The sequence below is a fragment of the Megalops cyprinoides genome, chromosome 2 (genome assembly GCF_013368585.1).
Source record: "Megalops cyprinoides isolate fMegCyp1 chromosome 2, fMegCyp1.pri, whole genome shotgun sequence".
NCBI lineage: Eukaryota > Metazoa > Chordata > Actinopteri > Elopiformes > Megalopidae > Megalops > Megalops cyprinoides.
This window is the reverse complement of record NC_050584.1, coordinates 9,961,929-9,980,422: the sequence shown is the minus strand read 5'-3', so window position 1 is coordinate 9,980,422 and position 18,494 is coordinate 9,961,929. Positions and strand designations below refer to the sequence as shown.

The 18,494-nt window shown below is 40.7% G+C and overlaps 1 protein-coding gene across 12 annotated transcripts in view; it reads left to right on the top strand.

The window, feature by feature from the left end:
• Positions 1 to 18,494, top strand: part of ptprma (protein tyrosine phosphatase receptor type Ma) — a 201,918-nt gene that overhangs the window by 162,729 nt on the left and 20,695 nt on the right. For 4 of the 12 annotated variants that reach the window (XM_036516774.1, XM_036516765.1, XM_036516729.1 and 1 more), the window contains 7 exons: positions 1,220 to 1,294; positions 2,123 to 2,149; positions 3,560 to 3,571; positions 4,425 to 4,618; positions 11,873 to 11,960; positions 13,847 to 13,923; positions 18,101 to 18,137. In XM_036516774.1, the coding sequence (XP_036372667.1) occupies positions 1,220 to 1,294; positions 2,123 to 2,149; positions 3,560 to 3,571; positions 4,425 to 4,618; positions 11,873 to 11,960; positions 13,847 to 13,923; positions 18,101 to 18,137 (510 nt within the window). The remainder of the gene's footprint in view (positions 1 to 1,219; positions 1,295 to 2,122; positions 2,150 to 3,559; positions 3,572 to 4,424; positions 4,619 to 11,872; positions 11,961 to 13,846; positions 13,924 to 18,100; positions 18,138 to 18,494) is intronic. The other 8 variants (XM_036516791.1, XM_036516754.1, XM_036516736.1 and 5 more) reach the window with 3 other exon arrangements.

Below are 18,494 nucleotides of genomic sequence, written 5' to 3'. Positions count from 1 at the left end.
TGACCTTGTGCCGCTGGCTGTGAGAGAGATTTTTAACTGACAGTCAGACATCCAGGCTTCCACTAGACAGGAGCGGGTTATTTTGAGGCCCCTGCCTATTCATCACTAAGGTATTGCCTAAGATGCCTTTTCTGTATTAATTATGTATTGATCGGAAAAAATATGACTGTCAATTGACAGGTCTTAGACTTGAGTCTGAGCATGGCACTGAAAATTTCTTTTTTTTAATCATACCTTTCTATTAAATGTCCTTTGATAAATAATTCCACTTAATGGCAGAAATTTATAAGGCAGATGTTACTAACCAGCATTGACCCTATACAGTCCAATATTCAAAACCCCAAACTATTTTGCAGTTGTCATCTAGACAGCCTGTTAGGTAGCATGTCTCAGTCAAATGTACATTACGAAGTCATGGATTAGGAGTTCAGCTCACGTTTCACAAGTGGTGACAAACTATTTGGATGTTATTATTCACGATTTGGATTCAGTGTGGAACTCTAAGTGGCTGATGTTGTGTGAGCTTGTCCCAGCTTTCATGGCATGAAGCAGCCACCTCCTGGATGGGACAATAAGATGCCAGGGTCGTTGGCCCCAAAAATATCTTTAATGCTGAGCACCAAGCAAAGAGGCACAAAACACTAATTTGTTTGGCATGACTACTGGTGATTGAACCCACAAGTTTTGAGTCAGGGCTTTAATCACTAGAGCACTGTTCTTGCTGTAACCATATTCCAACCCATTGTGAAGTAGGCAGGATCAAGAGAAGCTTGAAGTATTTCAGCTTGTAGGTATATGTAAACATTAGCTTGTTTTATGCAGAGTATGCACTGTGGAGTTTTTTGCAGACATTCTGTTCAGGTGGAAAGACTGATATTTACAAGATTTCCCAGACTTGCTTTGGGAGCTGCACTAGACAGCTCTGATATGTTTGATTTCATAATGTCAAGGGGTCTGCATGCCTCAAATAAACACGCCGCTGATCACTAATGGGTCTCCTGTTACAAAACGCAGCGTTTGCGTGTGCAAAGATGGGGATCGCGTGCCTGTCTCTGCTCGGCATTTGGAAAGAAAAGAAATGCGAAATCCGCTTATGAAACAAAGGTCGCTCTGAAGCCAAGAGAGATAGAAAAAAAAAAAAATGAAACAATGAAAAACCTCCCTCCCTCCCTCTGTTCACATTTTAACTGTCCTGTCCTCCCCTTGTTTTCGCTTAAAGCTGTGTCCTCGCCATCGTCGTTCACCATGAAGACTAACACGCTCAGCACGTCCGTCCCCAACTCCTACTACCCAGGTAATGACCTCACCTCTCACCCTGCTGCTGCACTCTCTAATTCCAGACATTTACCTATTAGGAGAGAATTTCAATTGGCTTTTTATTTTGGGGTTGATGAGAGCAAAACTTTGACCTGTTTGTTAGCAACCTGGATGCTTTTGGCACTTCCTGCTTGCATTTCCACTAACTATCATCTGACCAGTGGAAACATTGCTGCTCAGATTCCAGAGTTGTTCTTTTGGATCTTGCGAAATATGTCCGAATCAGCCGGTCCAAGTTTTGATTTAATCCCAGCCTGTGTATTACCCAGAATGTCTTCTCTTGTGTCAATGGAGAGACACCTGGTGCATGACAGAATGAGGGAGGATGAGGGAGGGGTGCTCTTCTGAGCCTGTAACTAACGTGAGTTTCTGAAGGGAATGTGGTGTTTACAGAAGCTACTGCTTTAAGTGCTCTATAGCTTTGCCTTGGGCTTGACAGACCTCACCCGTATGCAAGAACCCAAATGTCTGTCAGCACACAATCAGAATCTATCAGCTATACGATACCACATATTTTTCATCTGACGACAAAACAAATGCTGGTACACTTCATAGGTTAGGTTATATGACCCAAATGTGTTTCCATCTATTATAATTGGTGAAAATATGTCCACTGTGGGATTTTCCCATGCGGGCCTCAGTGCTCTCTGATGGCTGTTCAAACTGATCCTCTTACTGACTAATGCCAGCTACTGCTCTGCTATTGATGCTTTCTTACCCATAGGAAAATGTGTGCACTCATTTACTACCATGTTCTTTTTCTTTTAAAACCTCCAACTCTGCACTGGTTTTGGGGTGTGGGCAGATCCCTTTGTGCCAACTGCTATCCTAGGTGAGAAATCCTTCTTCTTTTCTCTCTATTTCCTTCTGCTAAATCAAATGCGAGATAATGTGTGTCTGCAGTAAGTAATGTGCTGTACACTACAGTGAGACAAGGGGGAAAATTCTTTTCTGGTTGGTTTTGGTTGGTTCTGTTACTGAGGATGGCTTCTACTTCACTTCCATACCTGCCTGCTTGACTTCTCTGTGAGATCAGGGGGTTTACTGAGCTGAGGCTGGCTTCACTCCATCCCATCCGCATTCCGTGTCGTGCGTGTGATGTCACGTATGTCTATGACCTCTCATATGCATGGACAGACGATGTGGACTGGATGAGGGGGAGTGACAGAGTGGTTCAGCAACTTTGCCCATAGCCATTGCTACAACCGCTAACGTCTGCGCCGACCGTTTACCCTAGAGCGACAGAGGAAGGCCGCGCTGATGCCGAGCGCTGTGTGAATGGGAGGAACGTATGCCATGTGCAAGAGAACACAGTTTTGCTGAACTCCAGTAATTCTTCACTGTTCTTCCCCTGAAAAAAAAAAATATATTGTTTTTTCCATGCTGTTGCTCTTGCCTTTGGCTGACTACCAGTAGCATTCTTGTTTTTGTTGTTCCTTTGGGCAGTGAGTGTTAAATAAAACCGAGTCATAGCCTTTTTCCATTCAATCGCCACTGCCTTTTTTATGGCAACATTAAGTCATTTGTATTATTTTATCACAAAAGAGAACCTCGATTACAAGAATATACAGCAATGATAATGATAAACGGAAGCCTCTTTGCATTAATAATTTATGGCTACCATTCTGTAAATGTACACTGTAGTGCAGTTGCTCTGAGAAATATAACACACCAGTGCAGCTTTTATGCAGCTCGCGTGATGTGTCCTCACAAGAGTTAGGGTATGGACTAAACATGCGACACCCATCAGTGAGCATAGCTGTCCAGTACATTTTAAAATGTGAGTACTTATACCTAGCAGTTTTTCAGAAAGGTGCATCACAGAATTGACTGTGAACCGGTTTTCATTTGTCTCTATTGTTTAAGTACTGTAAATGTCAACCATTGTTAATACGTTATCTTGATAAAAGTAATTTGTATATGGTGAGAAAATTATTTTTTACCTTGAAAGTGTTTTTCATCTTTTCAAGAAATTTTGTCAGTAGCATTTCCTAATAGCAAAACCGAAGGTTATTACAGCGACGTAAAATACCCTAAGGGACTAATCCCAGAATAGGCTGTCTACTAGGCGTCCTGTGAATAGACATTGTAAATGAGAACCCAGAAGGCAGTTGATCATGCCTAGAATAAGTCATCTAGAAAAGTGTGCAGGTGCTCATGCTATATTGTTGCTTATACCCTGTTTCCTTTCTCTCCTCCTTCTTTTTCTTCATATTAACCTGTTATGTATCTTCTTAAAAAGTGCCAATTAATGGTAAGTTCCCAGTCTACCCTTTTGGGGGAGGAGATTGTGTGCTTCATGCAGAAGGTTGCCAATTGGGCTGCTTCTGGTGTGTGTTGACTTGCATGGCAGTTGACATGTAGCATTTCACGCCCTCTGTGTCCACCGTGAAGCCATTAGCTAGCATGGCAAGTTGAGTGACCCATTGGAGCATTACCTCATGCGTATTTGGATTTTGTCGCATCTGTCCCTTCTTTTTTTATTCAAATTTGTTTTACCTTTGCTACGTTATGAGGGTGTCCCATCAGACATTGTCATTGTAGCCACCCCAGTCTACCCACCATTCACCATGCACTAACGTCATCTGTGGTCGTTACATTTTGAAATCTCATTTTCCCATTATGTGAAAGATGGTTTCCACTCAGAACTCAGTCACAAGATGTAGAAGAATTAATCTAGTTATTTGTAAATAACCTATGGGTAGAATATATCGGAAAAGAATGCTCTTTTTTATATAGCTATACATATATAACTTGAGTTTTTCCCCCACAGTTGTCTGCACAATTATGTGTCACTATTATAGATGTTTTGACGACTCTGTCATTTATCTGTGTTGAAGTTTGTCTGTTTGTGTAAGCCATGTAAACAAAGTAAATGCATAGAGGATGATCAATCTTAAGTATTTTTAAATGGCAGTAAAAACTGTGCTGCTTCAATATAATTCATCACCTTATGTTTTACGAACCAGTAACTTAGTAGCGTTGTACTGTGCCCGCCCCTTAGTAACAAGCCATCGTCCATCGCTGTTGGCTCTGCTATTGAAACGGGATGGCGTTCAGGGCTGTTCAACCCTTACCATGCTGTCCCTGCACTTGCTGTGTTGTAGATGAGAACCACACCATGACCAGTGACACCAGCAGCCTGGTGCAGTCCCACACCCACTCCTACAAGAAGAGGGAGGCAGTAGACGTGCCCTACCAGACCGGGCAGCTGCACCCCGCCATCCGGGTGGCGGACCTGCTCCAGCATATCACCCAGATGAAGTGCGCCGAGGGATACGGCTTCAAAGAGGAGTACGAGGTGAGGAGGGGGCATCCTTCCCTGCACTGCTTGTCCACTCGTTTCCTCACGACTGTCCGCACTCGAGAAAACAGAGGTCACCCACTCCGTCCCCAGCACCTGACGCCAAACCAAGTGTGTTCTTCCCTTCTTTGTTTTGCCATTGTTTCTCTTACTTTCTTTCATTCCTTCTTTCCTCTTTTCTGTTTGCACATGAGGTGTATGGTGTCAACGCCTTTTGTAGGATTCACATGTAATGCACTGTATAGATGTAAGCAAAAACGCACTACCCTATATACGTCCTCATACTCGGTGTTTACTGTATGTCATCACTGGTTTTTGGGTGCCGCACGTTTGTGCTGTCATAATTTCTTGACCGTCCACCACACTGCTCAGATTATAATGACCTTCAACTGGTGATCTTGTGTTTAGCTACCTATAACCGTCTCCTTGTGTGAAAATTAGGCCTCTATATCTTAAAATCACGCGCGCACACACACACACACACACACACACACACACATGCACACAGGAGGAATGGTATGGCTGCATTCTGTGCTGTAATTTTTTCTTTCCCATCCTGCATTTGTAATAACTCGGCGTGAGCAAGCTTTATTCTTTAAACCTTCCTTGACCTCTGGGATGAAAGAAACGAGATTTTGCCACTGCTCAGCATGAGTAAATCCAAACACAGGATCCGTTGCATTAAACAAATAACTGTTAGGTCACGACAGAGTTCCATGTTCTCACCCTTTCTCAGCCATCAATGTGTGTAGTGTGGGCCCACTGTCTTCACTCATCTTGTGAGCTCAATGCCTGGTTGCAAGCATCTGTGTGGAAGATATTCACCTGTAATGAAGCATCCCCCTTCCCTACACAACCACAATAGTATTCACCATAGAAAAACACAGGAATTAAATAAATAATGCAGCCTCCCAGAATTCCCTGCTCAGGCAGACCCAGGCTTGCGGTTTGGGGCTGCCCTGAGGGTGTAATTCATTATGGATAAAGATTTTTAGGGCTCATGCAGCTGCATTGCAATAATATTGCCAGTTAAAAATACTGTGTGCAGAATAATTGATGCCCTCTTTTAAAGTGCTTCTGCAACTCCTTTTTTCCCCCCTGTTAAGAACCTCTAAAGTTAAATGTAAATGGAGAGCTTTTTTTTGAAAAAGAAAAAAAAAATCCAATGTTTACTTGTATGTATGTGTGTGTGTGTGTGTCCGATTGCTGTTTTGCTATTCTGTCTCAGGTCAATGACCTTTAAACCTGACAAAGGCAGAAGTCAGGTAATCTACTAAACTATTCGCTTATTTCTCTCTGATCCATGCTTCTTCTATTTCTGTACATTAACTATGGAAAAGATAAACGAGGTAAGCAGAAACCTTTGGCTTGACTGTACAATGTTAGAAATGTAGTTTATGAAATAGGAATTGTAGACCCAACTAATGTAGTATTGTATATGTGTTCTACCCCCAGAAGTGATGCTTGTTTGTTTGAAATGGAGGAATAAAAAAATTTTAGCCACTGATTGACTGTATTGCTGATTAGGTAGGTAAATGCAATTAATTCACTCGCATTGTACTATTACCTTGCAAGCTACAGTAGTTTGTTTTGAATGCCTTAGAGAAGCTACATTCCAGCTAGTCTAGTAAGTCTAGTAAGCTAGCGAGCTGTACTATTTTGCTGTATAGGTAGCTGAAATAGCTGCATTTACTGTACATGAATCATGCTCTCACTCAAACATTCTTAGGAGCTGGCTCATCTACAATACAAAACCGTTCAGAGAGGTTTGTTGTTACTCTCACAGTGCTCTCCAGATCTTCCTGGGAGGTGTCTTTTGGTTGTATTGTTCACTTTCTAAAGCCCCTTTGCCGGGACCTTGTAACTGACTGTTTACTGTGGGTTGTAATGCTCTTTAAAATGGCCATCAACAACAAAGGGTACATACTTCTCCTTTGGAATACAGCCATTGTCTAGATTTAATCATTCCTATCAGCAAAGCTCTATTGGGACATGTACACTGGATTTTACAGCAGTTGATTAAGAGTTGGAAATCTTCTGGACTGCCTTCAAGATTAGGACTAGGTGTCCCTGCTATAGACTTTAGTGTCAGTTGGTAGAGAGTGTTTCTTCTGGGGAAGGGTGTTAGATGTATTTCACTCTAACAAACAACTCAACACATAATTGTCTATTAAATTTGGGCAACTTTATGTTCCATGGCATGAGTGTAAGGAGGAATAAGTTGCTATTTCCATTCTCAGGCTATATATCCTTGACATGCTCCAACTGTTTTGAGTTAAGGTAAATGTTATTCGTTAGACAAATTATTTGGTGACCATTTTGATCAAGAATTAGTGTCAAACATTTATTTCCACCTTCAAATAAGTGGTTCAAAGATACTTCATAGGAAAGGGTTGATTTTTTTTTTTTGTTTCTTTTGATGTTTTGTTTCACTTCAGTTTTTACAGGCTCTTACATACTAGATGGGGCTCTTGTTTATTTTATGGTGCTGGTTCACCCCTTTTTCTGTTTTTAGAAGGAGTTCAGATAAAGGCTCACTCACAAAAATTGATGCATCAAGAGCCTATATAATCATTTAAAAATGCATAAATATATGACTATTTATTTATTGTAGTTTCAGCATATTGAATATAATTTGAGTGAAAAATAAATGCCAAAATCCCTCAAGTCTAAGAGTATTTAACAGTTTGCAGCATAAATTTTAACTTTGATTGGATGACCAAGTAAATAATCGAGTGGCAGACAACTAATATGCAGAAATAAAAAATAGCTTTGAAAATTATATTTTCTAAATTCAGGATAATTTACAAAGATTTCCACCCAACCATTAAGGAATCAGTTCACTGTCTTTTGAAGAATAATGTTTCTTTCACATAATATGAAATAAATAACATTTCTGGAAAAAAGTTGTCCTCAAGTTGCCCTAAAACGTAATTCTGCCAAATTCTCAAGTGTGACTTTGCAAAATGATGTGAGTTCACTTGATTTTTTGGCTTTTCCCTGTTTCACTCTACTTCAGTAAACAAGAATGTACTGGACATGCACTACTGCAGGACTTTATTCATGAATTTATGATATTTGTGGACATTTTACCAAATCTCGAGTTAATATGCACGCCACTGCTCCCGCAGATGATGCTTGCAGAACGAGAGGATGGAGAGTGCCAGTCTGAATAAGCTTTAAAATCACTTTTTTATCAGGGAAACGCAGCATTGTACTGTAGGTGTATCTGCTTCTTTTTAAATCATATCACTTGTCTGCTGCCCAGATGAATATCTTTGTGTTGTGATGCAAACATCTTTTTACTGGAACTGGAGTTACTGGAATACCTCTTTTTTTTTTTTTGCTCATTAAGGACTGATGTCTTATAGCATATTGAAGGTATTGTACAAATTCTATGGTTGTGGCACTCATTGCAAAGCTGTGTTTGAATTGAGCAGGGAGTGTTGACTGTCAGAAGTGCATTTTCAAAGTCTGATTTGCTGTGGTCGGCTGCATTTTCATAATTTCACAAGGGTCTGAAATCAAAGGTGTTTACATCACACCTGAATGAAATGCAGAATGTTATCCTCTGAGCAGGAGCTGCTTTGAATTTTTAGAACAATGCATTCCATGGTGTTCAGATTTGTTTTGCATATGAGACCTGTTTTGTTTTGACACGGGCTTGCAAGAGGGGAGCGTACCTCCTCTGTATGGGAAGTGGTTATTTTGTAAAAGAAAAAAAAAGCATAAGTGTTGCTTTGAAAAAGTCATGGAGCAGGGGAACCAGAACTCATTGTTCAAGTCCAGTAAATGAGACCAGAATTTAGCTATTATGCTCCTGGCTGAAGGTTAGAATGATGACCTAACAGAAGCTCTCCTCTCTACTGTGTGTGACTTCAGCATAATGTCCCTAGTCCACTGTGTGTGAATGTTTTCTAACTATGCATTATGGGTAGTCTATGATAGTCTTGATTCTGATTTTTTCAGATTTGATTTTTTTTTGTAATCAGATAACCTACAGATAACTTTACAATATGATAAAAGTATAGCCTTGTGTTAAATTTGAATGGGTTGAATGACAAACTTCAGAAAAACTATGCAATTTAAATAACACAAATAATAAAAATTTCTCAGCACCGATGATTAAATTTACCAGAGGCTATGGATGTTTTAATCATACATGTCTAAATGTGTAATTCACTGTGTCATTGTGCAAATTATTTTACCAATCTAGCTGTATTCACCTAAATGATTTCCATTAACAAAGCAAGACTGTGGGCCACACAGTTTAATACACCTCATTCATATATACTTTCTATTTGCAAAGCTGTAATGTCCATTCAGAAGTTAGATGATAACATCAAAATACATTAATGTTTAGAATATCTGTAATTTACATACCTGCTTTATTCACTCCTTGATCACTTCCCACACTGGAACGAAAAACAGCAATAATTTCTTCCACTCTGGTTCATTATCTATTACTGGAGAACATTTGTAACTCTTGTAGCACCTTGCAGCACAGGTCAGGTAGTACAGGAAATCTGTCACTTCTTATTCTTTTGTATCATTCTTCTGATATGTGGTTCCACGATAGACCATGGACTCATTCTCGATCTTCATTCCATTTCAGATGTGAGTGGCTGTTTAAATGTTCAGAAGTGTATATTTTGTGCTTATATCCATTATTATATCCAGAGAGCAGTATGTTCTCTGCGATGCCCCATTTATTTTTGCAGACACCGTTGTACAGCATATCTGTCGCATATTTGTAATGTATTTGTTGTATTATTTTTTTCAGGTTAGAAGCATATTGACATCTACATGTGCATTTCTTGTATTCCATAGTTGTATACATTGTACATTATATTTACTGAGAAATTGCAAACAATAGCAATAGCATTGGACACCAGCATCAAAATCAATATAAGCGGGCAGGAGATTTAAGGCCTCTCATAACAGCATACTTTTAGATGAGTCCACTTTTTGTTCCGTTTTTGCTGACAGAATTTTTCAGAAGTGATGAATAGTACAGGCATAGCTGGCATTGTAAGAATGAGGGGACAAGAGTTTTGGTGATATCCTACAGTTCTATAGTTTCCCAAATGCCCCAAACTGAGAATGTGCAGTAGAACACATTATAACACCATTCTTTCTGGTAATTTTTTCTGAAAAATTAGTTCCAGCACTAAATTGCACACAGATTCACGCGTGTTGTGCTGTAGAACGTTAAAACGAGGATCAAAAAGGATCAAAAGATATGCCAAGAAAGCAAATGTTGCTATATTTGCCTTCCACACACGCTGTTGTTATGCGTTACCTTTTTCCGTAAATAATTTGTTTGACATTTTAATGCAGCTGGTTGCAGTAATGTGTAGTAAACTTTTAGTGCCCTTTCCATTTCACCATGAATTTAGATCTCCCTGCATCTTTTTATTTTTCTCCCCTTTGTTAACATGGAACATCTCCTACCAAACTTGCATAACTGGTTCTGTCGAGTTAATGAATTTAATTGTATACGCATAATGGAAAAATTTGTTTAGAACTGACAACTGTTTTCAGCTTATTTCCTTGCTGAATATGTTTCCAGGAAGAATCTTTGCTTCACTCACCCAGTGAGCCTGACACAAAGCATGCCTAAAACCATTGCAATACCCCCTCATTATTTTCGCCCCTGGTGGCCCCTCATGGGTCTGTGCATCTCATTAGTTAATATGAAAGAGTTAAACATATGAAAGGTACTCATCACTGAATTTACTTGTCTCTGAGTTCCCAGCTTGTCAGCTCTGTGTCACTCAGACTACATGAAGGGAATGGCATCTTGAAAGCCAATGATGAATAACAAGCCAAGTCTGCTTTGAAACTGGAAACCGCATAAAAAAAGAGCTATCCGACATCGTCAATATGTATTAAATGGTGTTTAATGTCTTTTGCAGCCAGTTTTGACGCGTTTGAAGGAAAAGCAATCTACATTAAAATATGTCTGCCCTTCAAAGTGTCCCTTGTAGTGACAGTTTACAAGGCCTCAGCCGCTACGTTTTCACGAGCCCCGATGTGGATGAGGAAAGGTCATGTGATAAGGCCCATCTTTTAATCCTGTTGCAGTACGCATTTATATCGTTGCTCGGTAACTCAAAGGACGTGCATATTAAAGCCACAACACCCCTGCACCTGCCCCCCCTCCCCCCCAACACAACTCCTGAACCTAACATGTCTCCAAGCAAAGGTTCTTCAATTCCTCATTAAGTTAAATGTCCCCTTGCACACTCCTGAAGGCCTGAATTTGAGTCATAACCACCAGAGGTGGCATGCTTTTGTAAAGCTTCAGCCGTTTTATCCAGAAGTTCACATTTCCTGTTCAAATGACTGTCAGAAGTATTTATCCAAGCTGCTGGCTCTGTGTTCTCCAGGGACTAAGTATTGTTGCTGCTTGAGATGCATCGGTGTAGAGCTGGCTCATCAGGATGGCATAGTATTAGCTATGTGGAGATTAATCAAGGTTTTTTTGTGCTCTAGATTAATTCAGTGTCACAGTTTCATTCACTACGAGGGAGAAGAATGGCTTCTTAGACTGAACAGACACAGTAGCACGCAATCATGGGTAATCATATCAATTTTCTGAGCTGCTCTTTAAGAAACTGTTGTGAGGTATTGAAAGAATGTAGTCTCCTCTGGATAATAATGCATCATTATGATCTATTTATACATTTTGCCATGTTTTTTTTAAAGAGAATATGGCAGCTGGCACCAAGTGCTAGCCTGCGAGTACAGACCAGTCTTCTTGTGAACCGCCGCCCCCTTGAACAGTAGCTTTGCGCCAGTTGAGGTTTATTTTCATAATTAGTCCTAATTGTGTTCTATGCGAGATCAGGATGGTGAACTCGAGCACACATGATTAATATTTCATGAGTGTAAGCAGAGCGGAGTGGGTTTGATCTGCCACTGGCTTGATTTTATTTTCCTTGAGCAGAGTCCTTCAAAAGGAGCAGACGGTACACTTTGTGCTACAGCGGCGCTTGGGGGGTTGGGGGGATTCGAGTGAGCCGGCGATGTCCTAATGGGCTCCCTGTTTGACATCGCTCCAAGGGATCCGTTCCAGTGCTGTTTGATGTCTAATAATGATGTGGATATATTGTTTTATTATGTTTCTCTCTCTCTCTCTCTCTTTTTTTGGTGAGCTGAAAAGGGATTCTGTTCCTTAACTTGGTTATCATTTATGGAGTTGACACATGACACCCCACTTCATGACCGTTTTCTCTCTTTTCACAGAGTTTTTTTGAAGGACAGTCCGCGCCATGGGATTCTGCCAAGAAAGACGAGAACAGAATGAAGAACCGATACGGGAATATCATTGCATGTGTGTACAAACCCACTCTCTTTAACTCCTTTAACATCTGACTGCTATCACATCCTCAGTGAGGAACTTTTCTTGGTCTGTTGCTTTATTTTAGAAGAATTTCATATATTATTTGTCCCTTATATTTTCTCACCTAAGTTCTGGACACAACATGGCCCTGTCCAGGCTAGCATTTCTTAATAATACTGAGCGTTCATGCATGGCTCAAACGTAACCAGGTTACAGGCATGTTCAGCCACAGGTTTTTAACCATATGCTCGAGGTACTTTAGGACAGTTTTACCCTACAAATCTGTGTTAGCCAGATGATCTGGTAACATGTAGAATTCTTCACAGTGCCAGAATGCTCTGCAAGTTATCTGGCCCAGCTTACACGACATCCAGTTAAACAGGAAACCAGAACATTGCTGGCTAACTAGCTAATGTCAATTTCAAAAATGAATTGGCCAGGTACTAACAAATAATGCCTGTTAAGAATTCCACAATAAAGTGTAACAAAGTGTTGAAAAACCATTTTTCAACAAAAATGTAAAATTTGGTTGTAGACTATGGGCAGGGCATACATGAGAATGATGATTTATTATTATTATATGGTATTATTATATAGCATTTGGTCTTAGTGTGAAATATTCACCAACTGCATATGGCACTGAGGCTTGCAAAGAAGTGACTGAGGACTGCTTCAGCTGCTTTGACTCCCCAGGGTGTTTGTCATGAGCACTGTTTTTGCAATTACACTTTTAATTAGATTCATCTGTGCATGATTAGCCATAAAGCTGTGATCTTCACTCAAACTGACATGCATTTATGCATATCCATACATATATATGTTTTTTATTGCAATTTTCTTGGTAATTATGAAGATGAGTATTAAGACATGAGAAAGGGTCTAGGGGTCATATCCTCATTCAGAGCCCAAAGGTCAATTTCCACTTCGGTCCTGGCCCCATTCCTCCCCCCTTTAAAAATCTGCATGCCCCCCTGCTTCAACATAAGGCAATAATAATGCTCTGATATTTTTGCCTTCGATGACACTCTCTGGCTATTGCGTAGACAGCCAATCACAGGCCAGCATTTAGAATGCTTGCGAATCAGGTGTAAGGTATAAAAGAATGAGAGGGTTTTCTGCCTGAGGGATTCCACTGAGACTGTGCCTTAATAATTATAATTGATAAATCATTCATTTTGACATAGTCTCTTTTATTGCATAGAAAGTAAGTGGAAAGAAAGGAATAGATGGATCTGTTTCTCTAAGTGAGGATTTTAAATTACCTTCTGTGAAGCTGATGCTCAGTTTTTAGTGCTGTTGTATTTTATAGTGATCTATTGAAAAGACGTCATCTTCACCATCAGCATCATTTCTTAAATTCACAAGTCCTTGCTGAAAACTGTTTTATTTTAAAGTAGCAAACATTTTTGCCTCTGAACATTTATAACACTATTCATAAAACTGTCCCGTAATTGCCACATATTGTGGCAGTGCTCTGTACATGTTTCACTTTTTGTTCTGAAGTGTTGAACAGCTTGTCAATGTGTTTTGTCTGTGTTTCAGTATGGAATGATACTGTAAATTAAAATACAGTTTTCTGACAAATAATGACCTCAAAAAAATTGCTTCTTGACCAGCAAAACTGGTGTTAAAGCTGTCTCAACATATCTGAGAAAAACCCTTTTGTTGAAGGAAAAAGACAAAAAAGAAACAAGGTCTTGTTACATCTAAAAGCAGTCCTTTTTCCTGCAGTCCTCAGAACAAGTTAGTGACCTCACCTCCGGGAGTCCTCTGTGGCTCAGAGACGATGTGGCTCCATGACACCAGGCTGCCCAGGGTTTCCGCTCTCATTAATATTATTAATTCCGCTCTTGTTTTCTCATCTCTCGTTTTTCCAGATGATCATTCCCGCGTCAGGCTCCAGGCCCTGGAGGGAGAGCAGAACTCGGATTACATTAATGCAAATTACGTTGATGTGAGTACAAACACCAGCCCTAGCCGTAACATAAAGGTCACCGGGTGTACTCTCTGGAGGGACCGGCGGAGGGGACACGGCCACGGCGCAGTCATCCTCTGTATCCACTTCCTCCCGCTCAAAAACACCCATCGATCCGGGTGGCATGTCAGCAGATCTGACTTTGATTCTCCCCCAGACGTAAACAGACAGCGCTGTCTGGGGCACAGACTCTTAAACGAAAGGCAAACAGCCTCTTGGTAAACACGGCGCTGTCTACATGCTGCCAGGGACAGCCAATGGGAGTCCATCGCGCCCGTCCCCTTACTATTGCACTTCTGTGACAAATACTACAAAGGCAATTTGCCACTCCGTTTTCCGGAATGCAGCTTAAAGGCGTTTGGCTATATTGCAGAGATTAGTCAGTGGTTTGGAATCAGCTGGAAGCTAGAGTGAGCGAGGTGAGAACTGCTGGGCAGAGACCATGTGATTGTGTAGCCTGTTTGATTTCTGTTCTGATTTCCATATCGGTATGGAAGGATTAACAACCCGTAGAACGTTGATTCCCTTGATTCCCTCTGTTGAGGCCATTATGAATAAAAAGCTAAAGAAACCAATGAAGACAAGGAGACAGGAAAAACAATTGGTGTTTCAGAAATCGGGGATAAGATTTGACTATGGCGACACTTAAAAAGGATTGAAGGCGATAGATGATGGGAGGGGCGAGCGAGAGGGCACGAGACAGAGGGAGTGCTATTCAATGAGTGGTTTACAGAGGATAAAGGCGAGTGACAGTTCAATGCAGAGTAAAGGAGAGATAATGCTTGATGGCGCTTGCGGATGGGCAAAAACATCCACAACAAAATGGACTGTGGGTCAGCGTCAGCAGCTTGCATACAACTGGCCAGGTGTAATAGGGCCAGGTCCCCCCCCCAGCGAAGCCCCCGCCTGGCCGTGAGCAGCGGCCACCGAGCAGGAAATGTGTGTCCCCGGTCCCCGTGCAGAGCCCTGCTGGTGGCTCCCCGGGTTCCCTGGTGCAGGCATGCAGGGGGGGGGGGGGCACCCAATGTTTGTCCTCCCTCCTCCGCTGTTGACAGAACAAATGTTATTTTCATCTCCTGTCAACTGCCTGGCGGGGCGCCACACTCGTGAGCAAGCCCCTGTGCATATTTATGGGCGCAGAACTCACTCTTTGATTTGCAATCGCTTGTCATTAACAGGCTTCGCAGTTGTCTTCAAAGGGATGTGTAAATTCATAATGCGGGTGGAACACCTTCTCACAAATGAAAGGCCTTTAATTATTTACACACCCACCTTTTAGTATATGGCACATTATGTTCAGAGTGCTTTACATTATAAAGGGTTCTCACAAAAGCAGGCCCCGTTATTAGACAGGAATATATGCATAGTAAAGTGTACTCTGACTGCAAATGGTTTAATCTCCATTGCCTGCTTTGTTTCTTTCATTTACATAGCACTAAGGAGCCTGGCTAACCGATTTATAACAACTGGCTGCTGGAAGAGCCTTTATATCCCTCTTTACATTGTCAGCATTTGTCTGAATCAATGTACCCTAACCAACAACTGTACTACATACGCCCTACTTCCACTTGTTTTTATTTCATATGTCTGAATTTTAAATGTGTTTTTAAACCATTAATGTACAGTTATGAAAATAGTGATTTTAGATTTTTTCCTCCATTATCACATAATATTTTATTTATAAGCTAAGCCTTTGACTCATAGATAAGCTGGTGATCACAACGGCACATTAAGCGTGTGTGTCTGCGTGCGTACGTGCGTGTGTGTGTGTATGTCTATATTTGTGTACATGCTGAGGACAGCCTCTTCACAATAATTGTATATACCCAATCACCACAACCCGGGTGGCGACAACATCCACCAACCATCAGGACACAGTAATGAAGGCATCTGCATAACTCTGCATAGCTCATTTACTCTTTTTTGGAAAAGTTTAGGAACAAAGGAGTGAGGAAAAGTCTAGTGCATTGGAGTAATAAACTGATGCTGTCTCTGTAGCACTGCCCCATCTCCAGCTCATGCCATACAGCTGTCTAATGAGTTCAGAGGTCCCTGTCTTTACACCTTCAGTTTTATTAACTGGCTCAGGTCATTTTTGACCAATACTGCCAGATGTTGCCGTCGTGGTGTAGACGACATGTCAAACACTGGATTTCAGGGGTTTGGTTTTTAAAGTGTCAGAGGGAACACTTCTGCAAACTTCCTTACCTTATGTACTATGCTGGAACTGGTCATTCCTTTTTTTGCACAGAAATCAATTCGTATATGCTTACATTCATTGTTTTTATAAATTCAAAATTATGAAAAAATATGCATGCATGCATAATATGAATATATTTCATTTAGATAAGAACAAAAGTATTATGTGGCTCCAATTTTTAACAAAGGTTTTCTTGGAGAAATTAGGTTTTTTTTTTTTGATAATTTCCAGAAGTAAAAACTACAGCTGTGCGTGAGTTGAACAGAGGAACTTTAGTGAAGAGAACAAATTAATCACATTCTTTTTAGTAATCGACCTCCAGTGCCAACAGAGCTGACCCTCATAAGTCAGGAATTCTGAAAGCTGTGAATTTCTTGAAGCAGGCTCCATCAAAGCAACCCAAAAGGGCCTGAGGCCTAGGCTCAGTCAAGTAGTCTTTATATTCGACATAAAGTTCTTTGCATGGTATTTAAGTTTAATGATGTCAAAAATGAAAGAATCTGCTTATTAGGGGGGGAATCCCTTTCCTCAGTTTTTGGAGGTGGCAGAATGATTATATATCAAAATCTGTCTTGCAAGGTCTTTCCTGCAAATTAAAACAACTTTCTGTGTGTTCTTCCACTTTCAGTACCTTGTTTTTATGTAAGTGGTTTAATTAAACTTTTAATTAATTAAAAGCTTTCACAAATGGACTGTGACAATCAAATATTGAGGCCCAGCCCCTATGCAAAAATAATTGTTTTTTAACCACAGCAAATGTTAAAAATCGGTTATAGTCTGTCCTTAAGTTCCATTTAAAAACATATCAGAGAAATTCAGTTTTGTCTTACACAGTGCAGACTCTTATCTGCATGACTAAAAATAATTAACTGTGGTCCAAGCAGTGGTCACACACACTGCTATAGTTATTAGTCATGCAGATGTGTATTCAAGCTGTGGAATCGCCTGATAGTATATACATGAAAGAATAAACAAATCTCTATGTGGCCAAGGCAGATAAAGAAGTCATTAAAAATGAAACATAATTCAATAGCTGAAAGAACCCCGAGGATCAGAGAGGAGGAAGTTTCCTTATGCGTCTGTCCTTTTATTTCAGTTTGGGAACATTAATTACAGTTGAGTTAAATTAAATATGGTGGAGATAAGGGGCGAGACGAAGAAAACAATCGAGTTGATGCGCGGGTGGGAATTGCTGTTAATTCTTAATGTTTAGCTTCTTTGCACGTATCTCACTAGGATACACGATGCTTGACAAATAAAATTTGAAGGGATCAGCCTAATCCCTGAGAGATGGAGCCTATTGCAAAGATAAGTGCCACAGTCTGCACTGAAGGAATTATACACCACAGTCAAGTATGCGTGTGTGTGTGTCTCTGCGCGCATGTGTGTGTCCTGCCCCTCTCCACGTGTATTACCAAACCAAATCCATGGTCAAACGTAGCTTTTATTTTTCATAAATCTTGTTTTGAGTTCCTCACAACCTCCACTGCAGGCATCGTGTTCTGAGAGAGAAAATGTAAGTGTGTTGACAGTGATGCTGTGTGATAGGTTGCAGTCCAAGGGAGGTTAACGGCTGGCAGCTCCTTACAGTATGTTTCGGTACATACTGACAGACATCTTTATTTTAAACACTCGTTATTGCCTTCTTGCTTGGCAGATAGGTATCAGACTATTGTAGCTTCATGTGGCAGCTGAGTTATGTCAGAAATTTGCGATGAGCTCCTGGGTCAGACTGTAGGGCTGAAGAGGTTTCTTTATATCACCAGCTTTGTTTCAATGACTGAGTCAAGCAACCGCCAGCATACAGAGCTCTTCTATGTCCTCCAGACAGTCTTTGTTAAGTTTCTTAAGTGTTGTCTCATCTGTACAAAAGAAGTCAGCACTTTGTATTTATTCAGACATCTTCTGGTAGGTTCACCATTGTAACATCTCTCTGTCACTCTTTTTGCTTTTCAGGGTTACCATAGACCAAATCACTACATTGCTACACAAGGTAAGATTTTTTTTTTAATCTACAGTGCACATTTTATGTCTTTCAGAAGAACATTCTGCAAGTGTGTGGGGGTGTGTGTGTGTGTGTGTGTGTGTGTGTGTGTGTGCACGTGCGTGGGCTCGTCTGTCTGTGTGCATGTCTGTAGGATTGAGAGCGAGAGAGTACAAGTGGTTTTCTGTCATTGTTCATATAATGATGAGATCTACAGCCCTAGCATCTGATGCCAGATCCAGTGTCGCGGTTGTGTGTGAATGTGCGTGTACACATGCAATTTTCTGTCATTGTTCACATCATGTTGAGATCCACAGCTCTGCTGCCTGGTGTCAGATGGAATACGGCTGTCGGGTCTATTGGTGC